Here is a 19,713-nt window from a genome sequence, read left to right as displayed (position 1 = left end):
AGGAAGGAAGGAAGGAAGGAAGGAAGGAAGGAAGGAAGGAAGGAAAGAAAGAGAGAGAGAGAGAAAGAAAAAAGGTCCCAGAGGGAAGGACACTTAAGAACATTCCTGACCCTGCAGAGTAAAGTTCAGGTTGGTGGTTAGGAGGTGAGCTGCAGACGCAGGCACAGTCCTCACTCCGTCCCTAGTTCAGCCCCTAGTGGCGTCAGTCAGTATGACTCCAGTCCTGGAAAATATCGGCCCTCCACCCGCACGTTCCATTCCTTTTATCTGAATTGCTTCACAGAGGCAAATCTCACTGTGGCTTCGGGTTCGTAATCGGGGCTTCTCTCCCCGACCCGTGCTCCTCTTGTCCCCACAGAGTTCTCCATCAGCAGCTTCTGCACCGTGGTGGACGTCGTGAACTTCTCCAAGCTGCAGGTGCTGCGCCTGGATGGGAACGAGATCAAGCGCAGCGCCATGCCTGCCGACGCGCCCCTCTGCCTGCGCCTCGCCAGCCTCATCGAGATCTGAGCAGCCCTGGCACCGGGTACTGGGCAGACAGACAGCCCCCGTGGCATTTGGCTTGATGGTTTGGTTTGGCTTTTGCTGGAAGGTCCAGGATGGACCATGGGACGGAAGTCCACGGGCTCCCTCTGTAGTCTTCTTTCCTGTAGGTGGGGTTGCGGGGGGATCAGGGACAGGCAGCCTTCTGCTGAGGACATAGGCAGAAGCTCACTCTTTTCCAGGGACAGAAGTGGTAGATGGAAGGATCCCTGGATGTTCCGACCCCATAAATCTCACGACTTTTAAGTTCTTCCCAATGATCTGAGGTCATGGAACTTTAAAAGTGGAATGGGCAATAGTATATAACGGTACTTTTCTAACAATTCCTGGCTGGCGGTGAGCAGCGCTTGACGGTTCTCCCTCTGTGCTGGGCTGGTCGTGCAGTTACTCTGGGCTCCCATTTGTTGCTTCTCAAAATATACCTCTTGCCCAGCTGCCTCTTCTGAAATTCACTTCACCCACCCCACTTTCCTCCACAGATGCCTCTTCTGTGCCTTAAGCAGAGTCAGAGACCCCAAGGCATGTGAGCATCTGCCCAGCAACCTGTGGAGACAACCCACACTTTTGTCTGAGGGTGAAAGGACACCAGGAGTCACTTCTATACCTCCCTAACCTCAGCCCTGGAAAGCCACCAGATTGGAGGTCACCAGCATGATGATAATATTCATGACCTGACGTGGGAGGAGACAGCCAACCTCAGGCTTAGATCAATGCATAGGGCTATATTGGCAGCTGGGTAGCTCTTTGAAGGTGGATAAGACCAGAAGAGGAAAGGCCAGACTTTGCTTATCATCAGCATCTGCAGTGGGGCAAACACACCTCAAATTGGCTGAGTTAAGAAAGCAGCCCCAGGAGTTCCATTCTTGCCCAGCACTTTCTGCATTCCAAACAGCACCCTACCTGGGTTTTTATCCACAAAGGTAGAGGCCATATGGTTTTTAAAGCATGAGAAACATAGTTTGTCCTCTCCTTTTATCCAAGCAGGAAGATTCTATATCCTGATGGTAGAGACAGACTCCAGGCAACCCTGGACTTGCTAGCCCAAAGAAGGAGGATGTGGTTAATCTGTATTACCTGGTTTGTCCTAAGGCCATAGTTAAAAAGTACCAGCTCTGGCTGGGTGGGGTCCATGAAGCCCAGGCCAAGCAGCCAAATCTTGCCTGTGCTGGGCATGAAACCCTCCGCTTTCACATCTCTGAGCTATATCCCCATTAGTGAAGATGGCTTTTGCTTTATAGTTTGGCTGGGGAGCACTTAGTTCTTCCCATTGCAAAAGGTAATGTTGCCTGGGGCTTAACCCACCTGCCCTTTTGGGCACTGTCGGGATGAAGCCATCTGGGGAGTCAGGGGCAAGGACTGGTGGAGGAGAGTTAGCCCAAGTCTGGGCTCTGCCCAGATGCCATCACATCCCTGATACGGTGTGTGCTTTGAATCACCTTCCCTGAGAAAGGAAGAGGGGATCTTTGGACTATGTTCTTGGCTCCAGACCTGGAATCCACAAAAGCCAAACCAGCTCATTTCAACAAAGGAGTTCTGATGCGAGGGGTAAGGCTGCCCCCTGCCCCCGGGCTCTTCAGAAAGCATCTGCATGTGAACACCATCATGCCTTTATAAAGGATCCTTTTTACAGGAAAAGCATGAGTGGTGGCTAACCTGACCAATAAAGTTATTTTATGATTGCATCTGCAAGAGTGGAGTCATTTAAAGTAGACTGCAGGAGGGTTACTTTAGGAGGACCTGGTGAGGTCACAGGTCACATAGACCTTGGACTGATGAGCCCTCTTTCTAATCTATTCTGTTCGGGCAGATGAAGCTAAGAGGAAAAAAAAGAAAAAAAAAAGTCACTTATATAAAAGCTCTACTTAGCAAACTGTGTTCTGGAAGTTCTTCTTTAAGTCTAACTTCAATCTTCTCTACACATTCCCTTCCATATGGTCCCCAATAGATACAGACTAACTGTTTTTTTTTTTTTTTTTTTTTTTTTTTTTTTTTTTTTTTTCAACCCTTTCCACCATCCTCTCTTGCCAAGCCAGTAATTCTAGATCTGGCTAGTCCTGGGTATTGTTGTCTTAACTGCTCCTGCCCTCTAGTGGCAACTGTGCAGATTTGAGGGCAGCCAAACCTGCCAAAACCCACTGGCCCTGGAAGAGGAAAACAAGCCTTTATCCTCTATTTGTTTTCTCATTCATCCTCTGTTCATATCTTGAAAGCCTTTAGGTGCCCGATGTTGTGATAGGTGCTTAGCAAATGTCATGTAAGTTAGGAGGGCAGACTAGGCTTGTGCCTTCGGAAAAATCCACTATTTTCTGATAGGGAAATAACAACTGATATTTATTGGGCACTAAAATCTGTACCAAGCATATTGCAAATGTCACAACTCCATCTTAAGCCAAAGTAAACTAATTTGACTATAATTCTCTGACATGAGAGTTAGGCAGGAATGCTAGTGTGTGAAACTACCAGAAAGAAGTCATAGCTCTAACCACAATCCTCTCTTCAAGGACAGCAGATGAGGCCCCTCTGCCTTGGATCTCCAGTAGAGGAAGATGCCATGTGGAGGAGACAGAGACATGGCACATAGGGCAGGAATTATCCAACTATAAGGAGGAATCCTCTGCCTCTCCGTTTTTGCTTCTTAGCAGCTCCCATGAGCATCCCAACCAAGACAGAGCAGGAAGAGGAATGGGAGCCAGCCCTGCTGCAAGGCTTCCCTTGTTTCTAAACCCAGTGCTTTGCAAGAAACAGAGTAGCAAGAATAGACAGTCCCTCAGGCTCAGTTGACTCTTCTTCATTAGGCTGCCATTTGACCAGTCTTATTATATGCTGAGGGCTTTACTTATTTAGTACTCTTTACCATTCTCTACCATGGATATTATTATTTTCACTATTTTACAGAGGAGGAAACTGGAAACAAAGACGCAGAGGTCACCCAGGAAGGACACATCAAGGCCAGGATCTGACCCCCGCCATCGGTCTCCCCAGCCTGTCAGTTTTGCAATATTATTTCCACTGTGCTGTCTGAGGATCCCTGTATTGTTGGATTATTAGGTGTATGCAGGAGGCTTGTGGGTCAGTGGCTGTCATAAATGGAGAAAGATCATCTTACTTGTTTTGGAGATGGACCCAAATCCATTCTGCTAGCATTCACAGTTCCTTTATGAATTTCCTATTGAAAATTCATTTTTCATCAGTAAATGTTTAGTGAGTGCCACTGAGCAGGAACTGGGGATACTGCAGAGAACAAAAGCAAAGAGCCCCTGCCCTTGGGGGCTTGTAGTCCAGTGCAGTGACAGTCCTTGAACAACAGCAACAAAAATCACACTGAGGATCATGCAGTTACAGACTGAGAAAGGGTTGTGACGATGAGCATAGGTCTGCACGAGGATTATTAAGGAGCCTGGCCTAGATACTCTGAGATACACAGGGAGAGCATAGTAATCCAGACGAAGAGATGGAAGCATGCATACACACCCTAATGCACAAGGAAGAGTGCAGAGATAGCAGCATGCATACACACCCTAATGCACAAGGAAGCTTCTGAGACATTAGACAGCGAAAATGGCTGCAGCACAGAGAAAGGGAGAGAGTTTCAATTGATCACGCTGAAGCAGTAGACAGGGGTCAACCACTTACTGCCTTTATTCTCTTATTTCAGACACAAGTACAAAGAAACTTAACTACCACCACCTCAAACCCCATGTCCCAGGGCCTGCCCTACAAGCAGGCTCACAGTTCTGCCTTGTAGCCACTAGTGGGCAGCATCTCACCTCGCACCAACAGCCTTTTCTGAAACCTTTAAATTGCAGCCCACTTTTTCCCAACTTGCTTTTTTTTTGAGGAGTCTGGCTGTGTCCCCCCAGCTGGAGTACAGTGCCACAATCTCGGCTCACTGCAACCTCCGCCTCCCGGGTTCAATCGATTCTCCTGCCTCAGCCTCTTGAGTAGCTGGGATTACAGGCGCGCGCCACCACGCCCAGCTAAGTTTTATATTTTTAGTAGAGATGGGATTTCACAATGTTGGTCAGACTGGTCTCGAACTCCTGACTTCGTGATCCGCCTGCCTCGGCCTCCTAAAGTGCTGGAATTACAGGTGTGATCCACCGCGCCTGGCCTTTTTAAAAAAAAAACAGCATGTCACTCTCGCCCAGGCTGGAGGGCAGCGGCACAATCTCAGATCACTGCAACCTCCACCTCCTGCGTTCAAACAATCCTCCTGCTTCAGTCTCCCAAGTAGCTGGGACTGCAGGCATGCACCACCACGCCTAACTTTTGACTTTTTTGTAGAGATGGGGTTTCATCATGTTGCCCAAGCTGGTCTCCAACTCCCAGGTGTAAGCGATCCTCCCGCCTAGACCACATGCCTAGGCTTACAAAGCCTTTTTAAAGGATTACAAAGGAAACTAATTACATTGAAATACAGTTACCAAAATATAAAACATATACATTTTTGATATAATAATATATGCGTTTCTTTATTAATTCGATAAATAACAAGATCTAGCAACAGGTCTAATTAATTATAGTCATTTCAAAGTATTGATGCATGTAAATGGCATATCAAACTATTTTAACAACTGTAATGTAATATAAAAATATCTTGGCCAGGCACGGTGGCTGGCCAGGCACGGTGGCTCGCGCCTGTAATCCCAGTATTTTGGGAGGCCAAGGCGGGCGGATCACGAGGTCAGGAGATCGAGACCATCCTGGCTAACATGGTGAAACCCCGTCTCTACTAAAAAAGAAAAAACAAAAAAATTAGCTGGGCGTGGTGGCGGGCGCCTGTAGTCCCAGCTACTCGGGAGACTGAGTCAGGAGAATGGCGTGAACCTGGGAGGCAGAGCTTGCAGTGAGCTGAGATCACTCCATTATACCCCAGGCGGGGAAACGGGGGGCGACGGGGTGCAAAAAAAAAAAAAAAAAAAAAAAAAAATCTGTGGGCCGGGCGCGCTGGCTCACACCTGTAATTCCAACACTTTGGGAGGCTCAGGCGCATGGATCACTTGAGGTCAGGAGTTCAAGACCAGCCTGGCCAACATAGTAAAACCCTGTCTCCACTAAAAATATAAAAATTAGCTGGGCATGGTGGCACATGCCTGTAGTCCCAGCCACTCAGGAGGCTGAGGCAGGAGAATTGCTTGAACCCAGGAGGTGGAGTCTGCAGTGAGCCAAGATAGAGCCACTGTACTCCAGTCTGGGCAACAGCGAGACACCATCTCAAAAAAAAAAAAAAAAAATTGTGATTTCAGCTGGTGACAAAGCCTCAGGTACTGCTAATAATACTACAGTTTGTTAGTTTCATAATTGAAAGGAATGCTACATTTCTGTTACATGTATGAAAAACAAAGATAGGGCTTCTCATTTCTCTCTAAGTCAAGCCAAGGAAAGACAGGCAGAAACATGGATTGTAGAGGGAAGACAAGAAAAATAGGCAAATCATCGCCTTTTCTCTCTATGAACATAGCTCAATCACTCAACAAATTTTGAATGCAAACCTTGAGCTAGATAATGTGTCGGTAGTTGCTGCATTTAGTATATGAAAGGTGAATGTAAAGTTCTCAAGGTCTTTGCCATGGCGTTTGATAGAAATAATAATAAATAACATTCATTTTGCGTTAACCACTTAAAAAAACACCTAGTTCATTCAAGAACCCATGAGATAGTTTGCTATAAGTACCAATTAAGGCATAGGGACAAAATGTTCATTTTTTTTTTTTTTCCAAGGGTGGGGAATGATGAGAGGTGGGGTAGCCAGGAATGCTGCAGAACAGCCCCAAGCTCCCTCTCACTGGGGGCCTGCAAGGCACTTCTTTGTTTGTTAGCTTTGTTTGCTAGCTCAGCCATTTATTCTACTAAGCACTCAGATGCAGGGTCCACAGTTGACATATATCATCAGGAGACTCAGTATCCTGTGCAGACCTCAAACTCTCCCAGAAATTATTCAGCCTCGGACACACAGATGGGAGCCAGTAGACATGACTCCTGTTGCCAGCTGAGCCTCTGGGTACCTAGGCTACCAAGTTGTGCCCAGACGGAGCAAACACATTGCTCAATCTTGTGGCAGCCCAAGTTTCCAGAGTAGGAAACTTTTCTGGAAACTAGGCCATGCTCATATGTGCTGCTAGAAGAAATGGCACAATAAATTGGACCTAATCCTTGCCTGGACCGTGTGGTCCAGGGAGCAGATGAAGGGGGAAATGAGTCCAGAAAGACTGGAATGGACAAAAGGAGCAAGCAGACCCTGCCCAACCATGATGGGCTCCAACGGAAACTGCAAACACTAAAGATAAATGAGCTGTTTCCACTTATGTGTCCAGATTGTGAGCTACACGTAGGGTAGAAAGAACAAAATTACATTTGACCCAGTTTAAGAAATAAAAACAGGAAATGGGTCAGAGTTCCAAGAGGCAATAAGAAGACCTACCTACATAAGCAAGAGCATTAGAAATCAGAGGGGTCAGTCTTGAACCTTCTTACAACCCACCAGAAACAGAGAATCAGCAGCTTTGTCCTTGTATTCTACCCCAATAATCCCCACATTTTCTCCACAGGTGTTCATCAGAGCCATGAGTCTTGGCAAAATAGGACTCTGGAGGCAGGCAGGGACAACAACAGAAGCATGCCATCGGTGCCAGGCTTAGCTGGCAGTCCCAGAGGTAGATCTGAGTCAGATACCAAGACCAACAATGGCAGTTTGCACAAGACGGTGTGAGGAAAGCTATTCCAGGGAAGGAGCCAGAGAACTCAAGTCCCAAAGAAGAAACAGATATATACAGTCAAGGTATATACACAGTCAAGGTGTCAGGGGCATAAGCAGTTCCAAGCCCTGTAGCAAGGGTAAGCCAGGAGCAGAGGGGATGTCCTATGGCAGCAGGGGAGTGGACCCAGGATAGTCCTGATGGCTTTGGCCCAGTGCAAGTGTCAGGTGGTGTTTCCTGGTCTGTCCTCCCTCCCCTAAGGGGACCCTCAGCTCATAGGCACCTTAAAATTATGAAAAGCATTTCTCATTGGCCTCACTTATTGTGTTTTCTGAGCCAAAAAGTATGACACATTTTAATAAATACCTATGTTTTCATAGAACCATAAAGCCTTTTTTTTTTTTTTTTTTTGAGATGGAGTCGTGCTCTGTCACCCAGGCTGGAGTGCAGTGGCGTGATCTCAGCTCACTGCAAGCTCCTACTCCCGGGTTCACACCATTCTGCTGACTTAGCCTCCCGCGTAGCTGGGACTACAGGTGCCCACCACCACGTCCAGCTAATTTTTTGTTTTAGTGTTTTTAGTAGAGACGGAGTTTCACCTCGTTAGCCAGGATGGTCTTGATCTCCTGACCTCGTGATCTGCCCGCCTTGGCCTCCTAAAGTGCTGGGATTACAGGCGTGAGCCACCGCGCCCAGCCAAAACAGAATATTTTTAAACATTCATGTCCTAGAAGTCCAAGACATAATCATCAAGGACGATTTGAGGCCAGACCACCAACTAGAGGCAGAGTTGTGTCAGTTCCAGTTCGTAGTTTGCAAACAACAGAAACTGAAGTTAGCTGATTAAAACAGAACGAGAATTCATTTGTTTGTTCGTTTAAAGGGGGATGGCCTATCAGGTAGTTCTGGGAGGGCTCTAGACCAACCTTGAGGGCATGCAACCAGAAACAACACCCAAGAACCCAAGTTCATGCCCATAAAGGCCCCCCACACCACGCTGGCACAGACGCGGGAGCTCCATTTATGAGAACCGCTGCTGTTCCTGCCTATGGAATCTGGAGACCACTGCCATCACTGCCCTACCCTCACCAGAGTGGGTTCCACAGGGCCTTTGCTTTATCATGTCATTAACTTTCAATTCCAAGTCAAATTGGCAGAACCAAGTCAGGTGCTTGTGCCCTACCAGCAAATGAGACTAGGAGGTGAGTATCTGGCAATCTCATATTTCACAACAGGAGTCAGGCTCTGTCTCACATAGTGGGGAACTTCCCAAAATAAATAAAGGGCTCAGATGCCAAACAGCCAAAAAATAGAAGATTTTCCTTTCAAGAAATCTGTAGAAGGGGTCTGTGAGGTGTATTCATCTTTTTTTCTTTTTTTTTTCCCCCTTGATACAGAGTATTGCTGTTACCCAGTCCAGAGTGCAGTGGTGCAATCACGGCTCACTGCAGCTTTAACTTCCAGACTCAGCAATCCTTCCACCTCAGCCCACCAAGTAGCTAGGACCACAAGTGTCCACCACCATGCCCGGCTAATTTGGTTTTTAATTTTTGTAGAGACAGGGTCTTGCTACATTGCCCAGGCTGGTCTTAAGCTCTTGAGCTCAAATCATCTTCCTGCCTCAGCCCTTCAAAGTGCTGGGATTACAGATGTGAACCACCGTGCCTGGTCTTGCATTCATCCATAAACCAGCCACCAAGACAATTCTATGGAACTGGGTAAGAGAGACACCAACAGGGGTATAGGATGTCCTTATATAAGTTAGGACTGCCACATACAAACACCTCTTTCTTCTTAATCCAGAAACATTTCATCCTGGTGAAAGCTAACACTGCTTCGAATCTGGCTTCAGATCCACATTACCCATGTCTATTTGTTCCCTAGGGCTGCCATAACTAAGTACCCACAAACTGAGTGGCTTAAAACAATTTTTAAGATGTATTTATTTTCTCATAGTTCCAGAGGCCAGAAGTCCCAAGTCAAGGGTTTGCAAAGCCATGCTTCTTCCAAAGGCTCTAGGGCCCTTCCTTGCCTTGTTCAGCTTCCGGTGGCTCCTGATGTGCCTTGGCTTGTCTTCACCTTCCTGCGTCCTCACATGACCACCTTCTCCCTGTCTCTCTATGTCTTCTGCTTCTTATAAATACACCAGTCATAGCCAGACATGGTGGCTCACACCTGTAATCCCAGCACTTTGGGGGGCCCAGCCAGGCAGATCACCTGAGGTCAGGAGTTCGAGACGAGCCTGGTTAACATGGTGAAACCCCATCTCTACTAAAAATACAAAATTAGCCAGCTGTCGTGTCAGGTGCCTGTAATCCCAGTTACTCGGGAGGCTGAGGCTGGAGAACCGCTTGAACCCAGGAGGTGGAGGTAGCAGTAAGCTGAGATTGTGCCATTGTACTCCAGCCTGGGCAACAAGAGCGAAACTCCATCTCAAAAAAAAAAAAGAAGACACCAGTCATCAAATTTCAGGCCCACCCTCATTCATTAGGATCTCATCTTTTAAATTATTTTTATTTTTAATTATTACAGACACGTAATATTTGTACATATTTATCTTATGATCTCAACTTGACCCTTAATTAATTATAACTGCAAAGACCTTGTTTCCAAATAAGTCATATTGTAAGGTTCTGGGTGGATATGGATCCTGGGGGGACACGATTCAACACACTGTACCATCTAACAGGGACTTCCGTAAGGCAGACAAAAGAGCTTCATCTAGGATATCAGACAGATGTTTCCAGGGCCTTGGGAACGGAATACCAGCCAAGCACTAAGGCCCAGGCACCTGAGACCCAGACCTTGGTGTATGATACCCTGACAACAGCAAAAACAGCCCAAGGAAGGCATCATCTATTCACCAAACTAAACAGCAGAGAAAAAGAAAAGGGTTGGTGTATACAGGTGACAACTCACATTTATTTTTTCGTTTCTTTTCTTTTCTAATAGAAATGGGGTCCTGCCATGCTGATCAGGCTGGTCTCGAACTCCTGGCCTCAAACCATCCTCCCATCTTGACCTCCCAAGGTGCTGGGATTACAGGTGTGAGCCACCGCGCCCAGCTCACATTTATCCTTGAGTCTATATCTTTCCTTACTTTGTTAATTATGAAACATTTAAAAACCTACAATGGGCCAGGCGCTGTGGCTCATGCTGTAATCCCGGCACTGTGGGAGGCTGAGGCGGGCAGATCATGAGGTCAGGAGTTCGAGACCAGCCTGTCCAATATGATGAAACCCCGTCTCTGCTAAAAATACAAAAATTAGCCAGGTGTGGTGGAGCATGCCTGTAGTCCCAGCTACTCAGGAGGCTGAGACAGGAGAATCGCTTGAACCTCGGAGGTGAAGGTTGCAGTGAGCCAAGATCACGCCACTGCACTCCAGCCTGGGCGACAGAGTGAGACTCTGTCTCAAGAAAAAAAAAAAGGAAAGGGGCAGAGTCTGCTGGCCCAGAACTGGGAATCTGGAGCTGGGAGCTGCCCGCTGAGCATGCAGCAACAGAACTGTTCCTCTTGCCAACCCAGTCTAACACCCTCCACCAAGGAGGTGTGCTGTGGGAAAAGATGAGCTCCTTGCACCATTTTCTTGTTTTGTTTTGTTTTGTTTTGTTTTGTTTTTGAGACAAGGTCTCACTCTCTTGCCCAGGCTGGAGTGCAGTAGCACAATCACGGCTCACTGCAGCCCAGCTAGTTTAAAAATTTTTTTGTACAGACAAGTTTTCCCTATGTGGCCCAAGCTGGTCTCGAACTCCTGGGGCTCAAGCAATCTTCTCACTTTAGCCTCCCCAAGTTCTGGGATTAAGGCATGTGCCACTGAATCTGGCTACCTTGCATCTTTTCTTGGTGACCTGGCCTAAGGAGCAAATGCCGAGATTAGAGGGCTACACTAGCACTCTTCTTCCTCTTGTAGAAGGGGGAAGAGAGATGGCCCTTTTATCCCAGGGTGGGAGAGGCAGGGACAACAGTACCCCCAAAGTCCCATCCAGGGTCCACCCCAGAGTAGCAGCTGCAGCTACAATGGCTGTAATGGCATTTGTGAAGAGCGGTAGTGGCAGGTGCAGGTGGGAAAGCATCAGGAACAGGCACTGCGTGACTGCAGGTGAAGGGCAGCATCAAGGGTGAGGAGGAGAGCAGGCCGCAGGTGAATGCACTATCATCCCGAGCCTAGGACTCAACCAACGCGTCAGGCCATGGCTCATGAACACTGAAGGCAGCAGCAAGGATGGTTTGTAACACTGAAAGGACAGAAAGGGAGAGGTAAGGGGCCAGCACTTGTGCTGGTTGGGATGAGGTACATCCGCTGATTGTCACATCACCAGATGATCCTTTCACTGCAGGACAGAACTGAATAGGTTGAGGAACCATTGTTAGAAACCACAGTAGTGCCACACATCAATGTTTCATGTGTTAGTTGAGAAACCTGGTTAGATTGTAAATTCTTTAAAGGTAGGGATCATATCATATGATTCCTGCTAATACTCCCCAACAGTTAACACAGAGCTGCATTCGTTAAGTTTTTAATGACACCTGTGGAATCATATTATTTGGGGACCAATGAAAAGAGTGGCATGAAATGGATTTAACAGCCCATTACACACCCACCCCTACCACACACATTTTTTTTAAATTTTTTTATGTTTTTGAGATGGAGTCTCGCTCTGTCACCCAGGCTGGAGCGCAGTGGTGCAATACCTGCTCACTGCAAGCTCCGCCTCCTGAGTTCACGCCATTGTCCTGCCTCAGCCTCCCAAGTAGCTGGGACTACAGGTGCCCGCCACCATGCCCAGCTAATTTTTTGTATTTTTAGTAGAAACGGGGTTTCACCACGTTAGCCAGGATGGTCTCGATCTCCTGACCTCGTGATCTGCCCGCCTCAGCCTCCCAGAGTGCTGGGATTACAGGCGTGAGCCACTGCGCCGGCGCCACACCACACCTTTTTTTTTTTAACCCAGAAAATATAAAGTGCTTTCACTTCCATGACATTTCTTTCCCTGACACATCTATGCAGGAAGGAGACAGGTATGAGACACCCTACTTTACAGACAGGGTAACTGGGACCCAGCAAGCTTAATTGACTTGTCTCCCTAAAGGCCCAGACTCAAGACGGAACCCCAGTCTTACTGGCTCCCCATTGAACTGTATCCCGTCTCTGTGTGTTCCTTACCCTCCTCCCTGACCCCGCCGTCAGGCGTCACTGAAATGCCCCAGACGCATCACTGCTTTTGTTCTTAACAATGTGAAACATCAACCAAGCCCAGCAGGTGATAGAACTGGACAGCAGCCAGGGGTCCGTAAGCTCTGAACAGCCAGTCTCCATGTTCACTGAAGATAATGTATGTATCAGCATGTGGTATGTTTCTGGCAGGCAAGAGAATGTAGAAGGGGTGAGTCTCCAGGTGACAAGAAAAGACTTCGGGAAAGGGATTTGGGGAAAACATACAAGCCCATCTTAGTGTTAATGTGCATATATGGAGAGAACATTTATGGAATGCTCTACCTAACAAAAGGAGAAAGTTAAATCCTATTAAGTCCTTGAGTGCTGCTGTTCTAAAAATTTTTGAGAGGTGGAAATTTGAAGAAAAGACCTTGAAGAAAATGGAAATTCAGTCTTGCCAAGAGATTTCTCCCTTAGCAAAAATCTAGGAGCTAAACGCAGGACCCATCCCAGGGCCTTGAAACCATACCACGTTGTATTCTGAGTCTCAAATTACTTTACTAATAGGACTTTAAATGTCCTTAGGATCTAGTGCTATCCCCAGCACCTAAATCAAGAATGGTGAGCTGAGGTAAAATATGAGAAAGAAATGCTCATTCATTTGTTATCAGCATTTATTAGGCAATTATGTGCCAGGCATTTTGTCACCATAATGCTAGGAGACAGTGCCATTATTATCATTAGTATTTTTCACAGGAGAAAACTGAGGCTCGGAGAGGTTAAGTAACTGCTCAAAGTAACACAGCCAGAAAGTGGCAGAGGCTAGGGTCGATTCATGGTCACCTGTCTCTTGAGTCTAAATCTCGCTGCTATTGTGCCGAATTCTTTGAGTTTGTAGGTGTGTGTGCGCTTCTGCGTCCTGGGGCAAGAGAACAACATCGTTCAAGATTCGTTAAACGAAGTTTACAATGTACGTGCTGGGGAACTGCATGCTGTCTTAGAGGCTGAGGCTGGCGCCCGTGGCCACAGTACAATGGAGGGGGTGGTTAATCTGGTTTTAGAGGATGGCCGATTGGCGATGGCAGACAGAGATCAAGTAACTGGGCCCACAGGAGGGCGCGAGCACGCAGAGGCACGAGAAGAAAAGGAAGAGGGCCTGAGCCCGAACTTGGGGAAATAAATGCCCAAAGCCTAAGGGACTCTGGAGGGAGGACGGGAAAGGGCCAGAGGTTCACCCCCGAACTTCCAGATTGCTCAAGAAGCGCCGGGCGGGGCCCTGCAGTCGCTCAAGCTGCGAGGAGGACCTGAGAAGCGGAGACGCCTTCGAGGTCCTCGCTGAGCTCCGGCGAGGACCTGAGCTCCGGCGGCAGGTGGCGAGAAGGCCCAAGCCCAGCGGTCGCCCCGCCTCGCCCCTTCCCCGCCTCCCCCTTCTCTGGAAGGCCCCATTCTCTACCGCCGCCGGGGGAGCAACTGCGCTGGGAAGCCACCTAGCACCCGGCCCCACCTTTCTTTTTTCTTTCTTTCTTTTCTTTTTCTTTTTTTTTTTTTTTTTTCTTAATACTTTTCGGCCAAACGCAGCGGCGTCAGGCAGGGCTTGAATTGGTCCGCGCCGCCCCCGAGCCAGCCAATCAGCAGCTTGTTGCCAAGGTGGGGATTCGCCAGAGCAGGAGGAGGCTGCTGCGCGCCCGCTGTTGCCCAGCGAAGAAAGCAGACTTGTGAGGGCGTTTGGTGGCGCTTTCAGGTCCCAGCCAGCTGCTCGTGGGGATTGAGGGACGTGGGTGGGTAGCTGGGGGGTGAGAGGCCGAGGGCCCATATCCGGGAGGGAGGGAGCCAGTCACCTGCTTGCCTTCGCAGGCCCAGCCGACGCTGTCTCCCCCCTCCCCGAAGCGTCCTTGCCGGGCAGGTTTGACTCTAGGCAGCCGGTGTGGGATCGCCTTGGCCGAAGCGGTCCCGGGTTGAAAGGCATTGCCGTTGTTCCCTTACCCTCACCACCAAGCATACTGAGGAATAGGGACCTGCGAACGTGAGAAGGTGCAAAAAACACCCAACTAACTTCTGAGGCAGACCAGACTATGACCTGAAGACAGTGCTGTCTTGCAGTGTGTGCCCCAAAAGGGACCAGCTGACCTCGCAGGCCCGGAGAGGCTAATGAAAGAGTGAAAAGGGCCCCGGGAAGCAGAAGACGTAAATCGCACACCTCCCCGTGTAACAAAAATGCCCAAACCGCCACAAAGCAAGGGTCTGGACGGTAGGGTCTCACTTTTCCAACCATAACTCAGTTACACAAGGGAGAAAGGGCGGAGGCAAGTCTACCCCTCACGCATTCTCCTTTGGCCTCATACTCAATTCCCCAATCCTGTTTCTCTCAGTTTCCATTGTGTAACCTAGATAAATGCCTCCTGTTCTAGTAATGGCCATAATAATATTTAATCACATTTATTGTGTACTTTCTAAGAGCGGGGTACCCTTCTGAGCACCTCACAAAAATCAATCCTCCCAACAATAGCAACTAGGAACTATTTTTATCCGATCTTAAGGTTGAAAAAACAAGCAGTGAGAAGTTAGGTAACTTGCCTGTTGTCACAGAGCTAGCTGTACCTAGGTAGTCTGTTTCCACCTGGGAAACCCATCTGACTTTGCTCTAGAAGATGTGGACGTTCCTGCTGTATTGCCAAAGGAAAAGGCTAGAATGGTTGCTTTTTTGAAACACTACATGCCCCCCACCCAAGAGCAGGACTTTCAGTTAAGGTCCTTAGGACTCTCAAGACTTCTCCAGACTCCCAAGAGATTCCCCGTGTGGCTTCACCACACAAAATGAAAACAGATAAAATGCTGAATTTTATAGGTGAATTTCACCACTATGCAAAAAAAAAATGGAGCCAGAGAAAATCCTCCCATCTGTGCAGTGCTGATCCCCTGGACCAGCCTGGAGCATGCCTCAGAGCCAGGAGAAAGGTGAAGTATTCATCCCCCAAACTTCACAGCTTTGTTGTATGTTTTCAAAATGGATCTCACTTAGGACAGACACCAACTTTGAAGTTGGGCAATAGTGTTAAGGGGTACAGGAAGAAGAGGCTGAGAACCTGCCCCCAGCTGGTGTTGGGAAAGGCTATTTTCAGGGCGCTGCTTGGGTCGGGAGGGCAGTCCGCTGTTTCACTTCCCATTCCCCCGTGCTCTTACTCTCTGAGCCCTGCCTCTGGCTCAGTCTCCCCTACTCCCATCCTCCACCCCACCCTCCACCCTGCACCCGTTTCCCAGCTCCTGGGGCACACCATCTGCTTGTCCTCCCCCTTCCCAAGGGACTTAGCTCATCGAATAGAGACCTTTAAATAATGAAACGCCCCAAAGCCTCCCCACACTGATCCCCAGCCCCTGGCTGGGGTGGTTATTCAAAGACCAGGAGCTGGGCTGGAGGGCTGCCAACCCCACCGCCTCTATTCAGTTCCTTTCTTTTCCTGCTCAGCTGCCGGGCGGTGGCTAATGGGTCTTTTCTCTGGCTTTGGCCCCTCCGCCTGCCAGGCCTAGTGCACAGAAAAAAGCAAACAAAAAGAACAGAACTGTAAGGAGGAAGCAGGACTTTGGATGTCAGCTCTTCCAGCCTAGGGGTGGGGAGGGAGGAGGACACCAGATCCACCTCACACTGGGAAAGGGACAGGGACGAGGGTGGAGAGAGAGGACCCAGAGGCTTGGCCTGCTCCTCATCCCAATGCAGGAGCCAGAGCATCTCCCTCTGACTCTGGGGAGCTGTGTGACCAAAGGAGGAGGGGGAGAGTTTGTGAAGTGGGGAGGGGGTGTCACTTGAGTGGTTTGGGGCTTGGGCAGCATCCTCATGCAAATTAACCTGGTGAGTCACTGAAAGTTTGGTCCAGACACAAAGAAGCTGCTTCTCTCACCCCCGGCCTCCCTCCACTACAGCAGCCCCCCTCCCCAGCCAACCAAACAAAAGGCCCAAGCCCAGCGGTGCGTGAAGGAGTGAATGGGCGAGACCTACCCTGGTGACGTCCCAACAGACAGATGGCAACAGTTGCCCCACACCAGTTGCAAGCCTCCTTTCATCCTTCTCCCAAGTCATAAAGGAGAAAGACCCCAGTCCCTCTAGAGCCCATCAGCATCTCAGGGCCAACCCGAAGGCAGGATGGGAGCTAGAGGGTGGGTTGCCAGGGAGCAGGAGGTGAGAGGGGAACTGATGCTGTGTGTTTGGCTGGAAAACAAAAGTGTGTTGAAAGCACGGGCACTGCGGCCAGCCTGCCCATCTGTCCTCCTTTGGGGAAGCTCTGCCCCCACGCTCCTCCTCAGCTTCTGGCCAGCTCTGCGCAGAGCCGGGGCCCCTGGGAAGGAAGACTTCAGTTTGGGGCAGCAGCACTAAGCCGCAGTAATTTGGTACTTTATACTTTGAGGCTTTCATCAGGCAAACATCCCTGACCTGCATTGTTTCGCCTCTTCAGAAATGGGTCTAAGTGGAAAATCCAAGGCCTCTGGGACAGGTGGGGAATAGTGGGATCTGGGTGCTCTACAGTTTAATGATAAAGTTTGAGTTGTTCCAGAATGGGATTCTATTAAAATCATCCACACATTCCCGCAAACATTAAGAAGCTAGGAGTGGGCCAGGAGTCAGAAAACTCAGCTTCCAGTCTCAGCTCACTGTCTGCGTGTTGTGTAATTCTGGGCAAGTCATCTGGGTTTTCCGAGTTCTAGTTTCCTCTCTGTAAACTGGGGAGTTAAGAACCCCCACTGCCCTACCTCCTAGTGTGGTAGAGAGCAAGCTGATGCCCAATCCAGTGCCTGGTAAACAGGAGAAGCTGCGCAAGGCTCTCCTCTCAAGTTCCCCACACCCACATCTCCCAGGAAGTGGAGTGGGCATGGCACTTTAAACGTAGTTCAAAGTACTTCACATCTATTACTTCATGAGGCAACTGAGAGTAGAAAGGTCTAAGGCTGTGCAGAGATCTTTTTTTAGAGAGTAGGGGTGGAGGCTGAGCTAAGGCTAGTGTCCTCCCCGCAACCTCCTGAATCTCAGATTTTTGTCTCCCTTCTCCCTCTGCCTTCCATCAATCTAGCCTGACTTGGGAGGATTTAAGGGGAACTCTGGGCTAAGGTGCTAAGAGTTTATTTATTGAGGTCAATACATTCAGAATAAAAGGGAGTCATCCCTATGTCTTAATCAAAGGTTTACTAAAGTCATGATTCTGAGGCCATAGGCATGCTTTCTTCTAGGCTAAATGCTGCTGCTGTTCTTTCTGCAGAGGGCTAAGCTGGTGATGCTGGTGTCAGGGGAGGATAGGAAGCATGGGGGAGCAAAGTGGCTACCCAGAGAACACAGGGAACAGCACTTGACCCTCTCCTAACTAGCCTCATGCCCTGCTCTTCTGCCCACCCACCTGACCTCCTGTTGTTTGTGTTCGCCAAAGTGCCAGTGCCCAGAAGTGGTTGGAATGTCTTCTCCTGGGCATAAATAAGGTAGTAAAGACATGCTAGCTGCAAAGGCATTTCTCGAAACATCTGTCTTTCCCAATCCTTGCTCAAGCTAACCTCACCCATCTCTGATCGTTTCCACTTGTGTACCTAACATCCAAGCACTGATGTAGATCATTCTATGTAATTCCATTAGTTTGCATTCAATGCCATGTAGTTAGTGTTTTAGGTACTTTGATATATAATTTTCCTGTCACCTCCTTTGTACTGGCAACACTGCAGACCAATCCCTGTTCTTTCTCCTCTGCTCTCCTCTCTCCCTGTGCTTCTCGAAGGGACCTGTCTCTGCACATAAGAGGGCACTTACTGCAGGACACTCATTACTTGCCTGCCAGACTGATGGCTGAAACCTCAAAACCATAAATAATGGGTTTCAAGCTGCCAGTTGCAGCTGGCCCCATGCTAGACCCAGATAACAACCTCTGGACTCCAAGACCAGCATGGATCCACATCAATCCCTCACATTCAAATAGCTCCATAATCTCAACAAGTGCTTTTACATCCTGTTCCACCCCCCTGGATATCTTTGAATCTCATCCTAGGAAACAATCAGTGCTCCATTTTCTTTCCCCTGGGGAGGTGTCACAGGAGAAGCCCATTGGTCAAGCAGTAATTATGACAGCGATTATTTTCCTTTTGTGAAAACAAGAGAAGCCACTGAGACCTAAGCCTCCACCCTGAGCAGGCTCCAGTAAGAAAGGAAGTGGGTCACAATGGACACAAGGAGTTCCTGTGTTTTGTACCAGGGCTGGGAAGTCAGCAGCTGAAATTCCTGATTAGGATGATGCAACCCATCTAGCTGGCCAGTCGGTATTGAACTGGGATTTCTCCAATTGGAGCGGGGCAAAGGGTAAAAGAGAGGCTTCCCTAAAAAGTCTAGACTATCTGGTCTCCTCAGTCCCTCTGGCTTCAGCTTCATTCCCAGGTACTGTGTTAGATGCAGATGCTGTGTGAATGTTGGGCAACATCAGAGATGATCTCTAGGACCTTATATTTTAGTTGAAATATGACATATGCACAAAAAAGAAACCCATGGAATACACCAGTGGGAGGGAGCAGTGGCTTCTTGCTATGAGAACTCAGCAGGTTTTTAAAACATGGCTTAACATTAGGATGAATGGCAATGATTTCACAGGGGAGAGGTGATCTGAGCTTGGTCATAAGAGATGTATAAGATTGGGATGCCAGACTGCTCATCTTATGTAGGCTATCTGCAAAGCGAACTGTGGCTTTGTGTAAAAGTTTCTGGATTCCAGAATACAAGAGCACGAAGCGTGACAAGAAGAAATAGAAGAAACCTTGGGGTTTTTGCTGTAATTTTTCTTGTTTATTCAGTCAGCCTTGGATTCAAGCCTGACTGCCAGTTACAAGCACTGTGCCCATAGGTAATTTGCTTAACCTTCTGAGCCTGTTTCTTCATCTATCATCTAAAGGTAATAATGCCAATGCTATGGAACTGCTCTGAGGAGGCCAGGCATGGTGGCTCGAGCCTGTAATCCCAGCACTTTGGGAGGCCAAGGCAGGTGGATAGCATGAACTCAGGAGTTTAAGACCAGCCTGGGCAACATTATAAAATCCTGTCTCTATAAAGAATACAAAGATTAGCTGGGTGTGGTGGTGCATGCCTGTAGTCCCAGCTATTCCGGGGGCTGAGGCAAGAGAATTGCTTGAGCCCGGGAATTTGAGGCTGCAGTGAGTCAAGATCATGCCACTGTAAGCCAGCCTGGGTGACAGAGTGAGACCTTATCAGGGAAAGAGAAAAGAGGAGGGGAGAGAAGGGGAGAGGAGGGGAGGGGAGAGGAGAGGAGAGGAGAGGAGAGGAGGGGAGAGGAGGAGAGGGAAGAGGA

The 19,713-nt window shown here is 48.5% G+C and overlaps 1 protein-coding gene across 1 annotated transcript in view; it reads left to right on the top strand.

Moving 5' to 3' along the window:
* FMOD (fibromodulin) overlaps positions 1-2,228 on the top strand; it is a 10,673-nt gene extending 8,445 nt beyond the window's left edge. The window contains exon 3 of the mRNA XM_023186921.2: positions 359-2,228. Within this exon, the coding sequence (XP_023042689.1) occupies positions 359-510 (152 nt within the window). The 3' untranslated portion in view covers positions 511-2,228. The remainder of the gene's footprint in view (positions 1-358) is intronic.
* Positions 2,229-19,713: the final 17,485 nt, after the last annotated feature.

The sequence above is a fragment of the Piliocolobus tephrosceles genome, chromosome 1 (genome assembly GCF_002776525.5).
Source record: "Piliocolobus tephrosceles isolate RC106 chromosome 1, ASM277652v3, whole genome shotgun sequence".
In the NCBI taxonomy this organism is placed as follows: domain Eukaryota; kingdom Metazoa; phylum Chordata; class Mammalia; order Primates; family Cercopithecidae; genus Piliocolobus; species Piliocolobus tephrosceles.
This window is presented reverse-complemented; position numbering and strand designations above follow the sequence as displayed.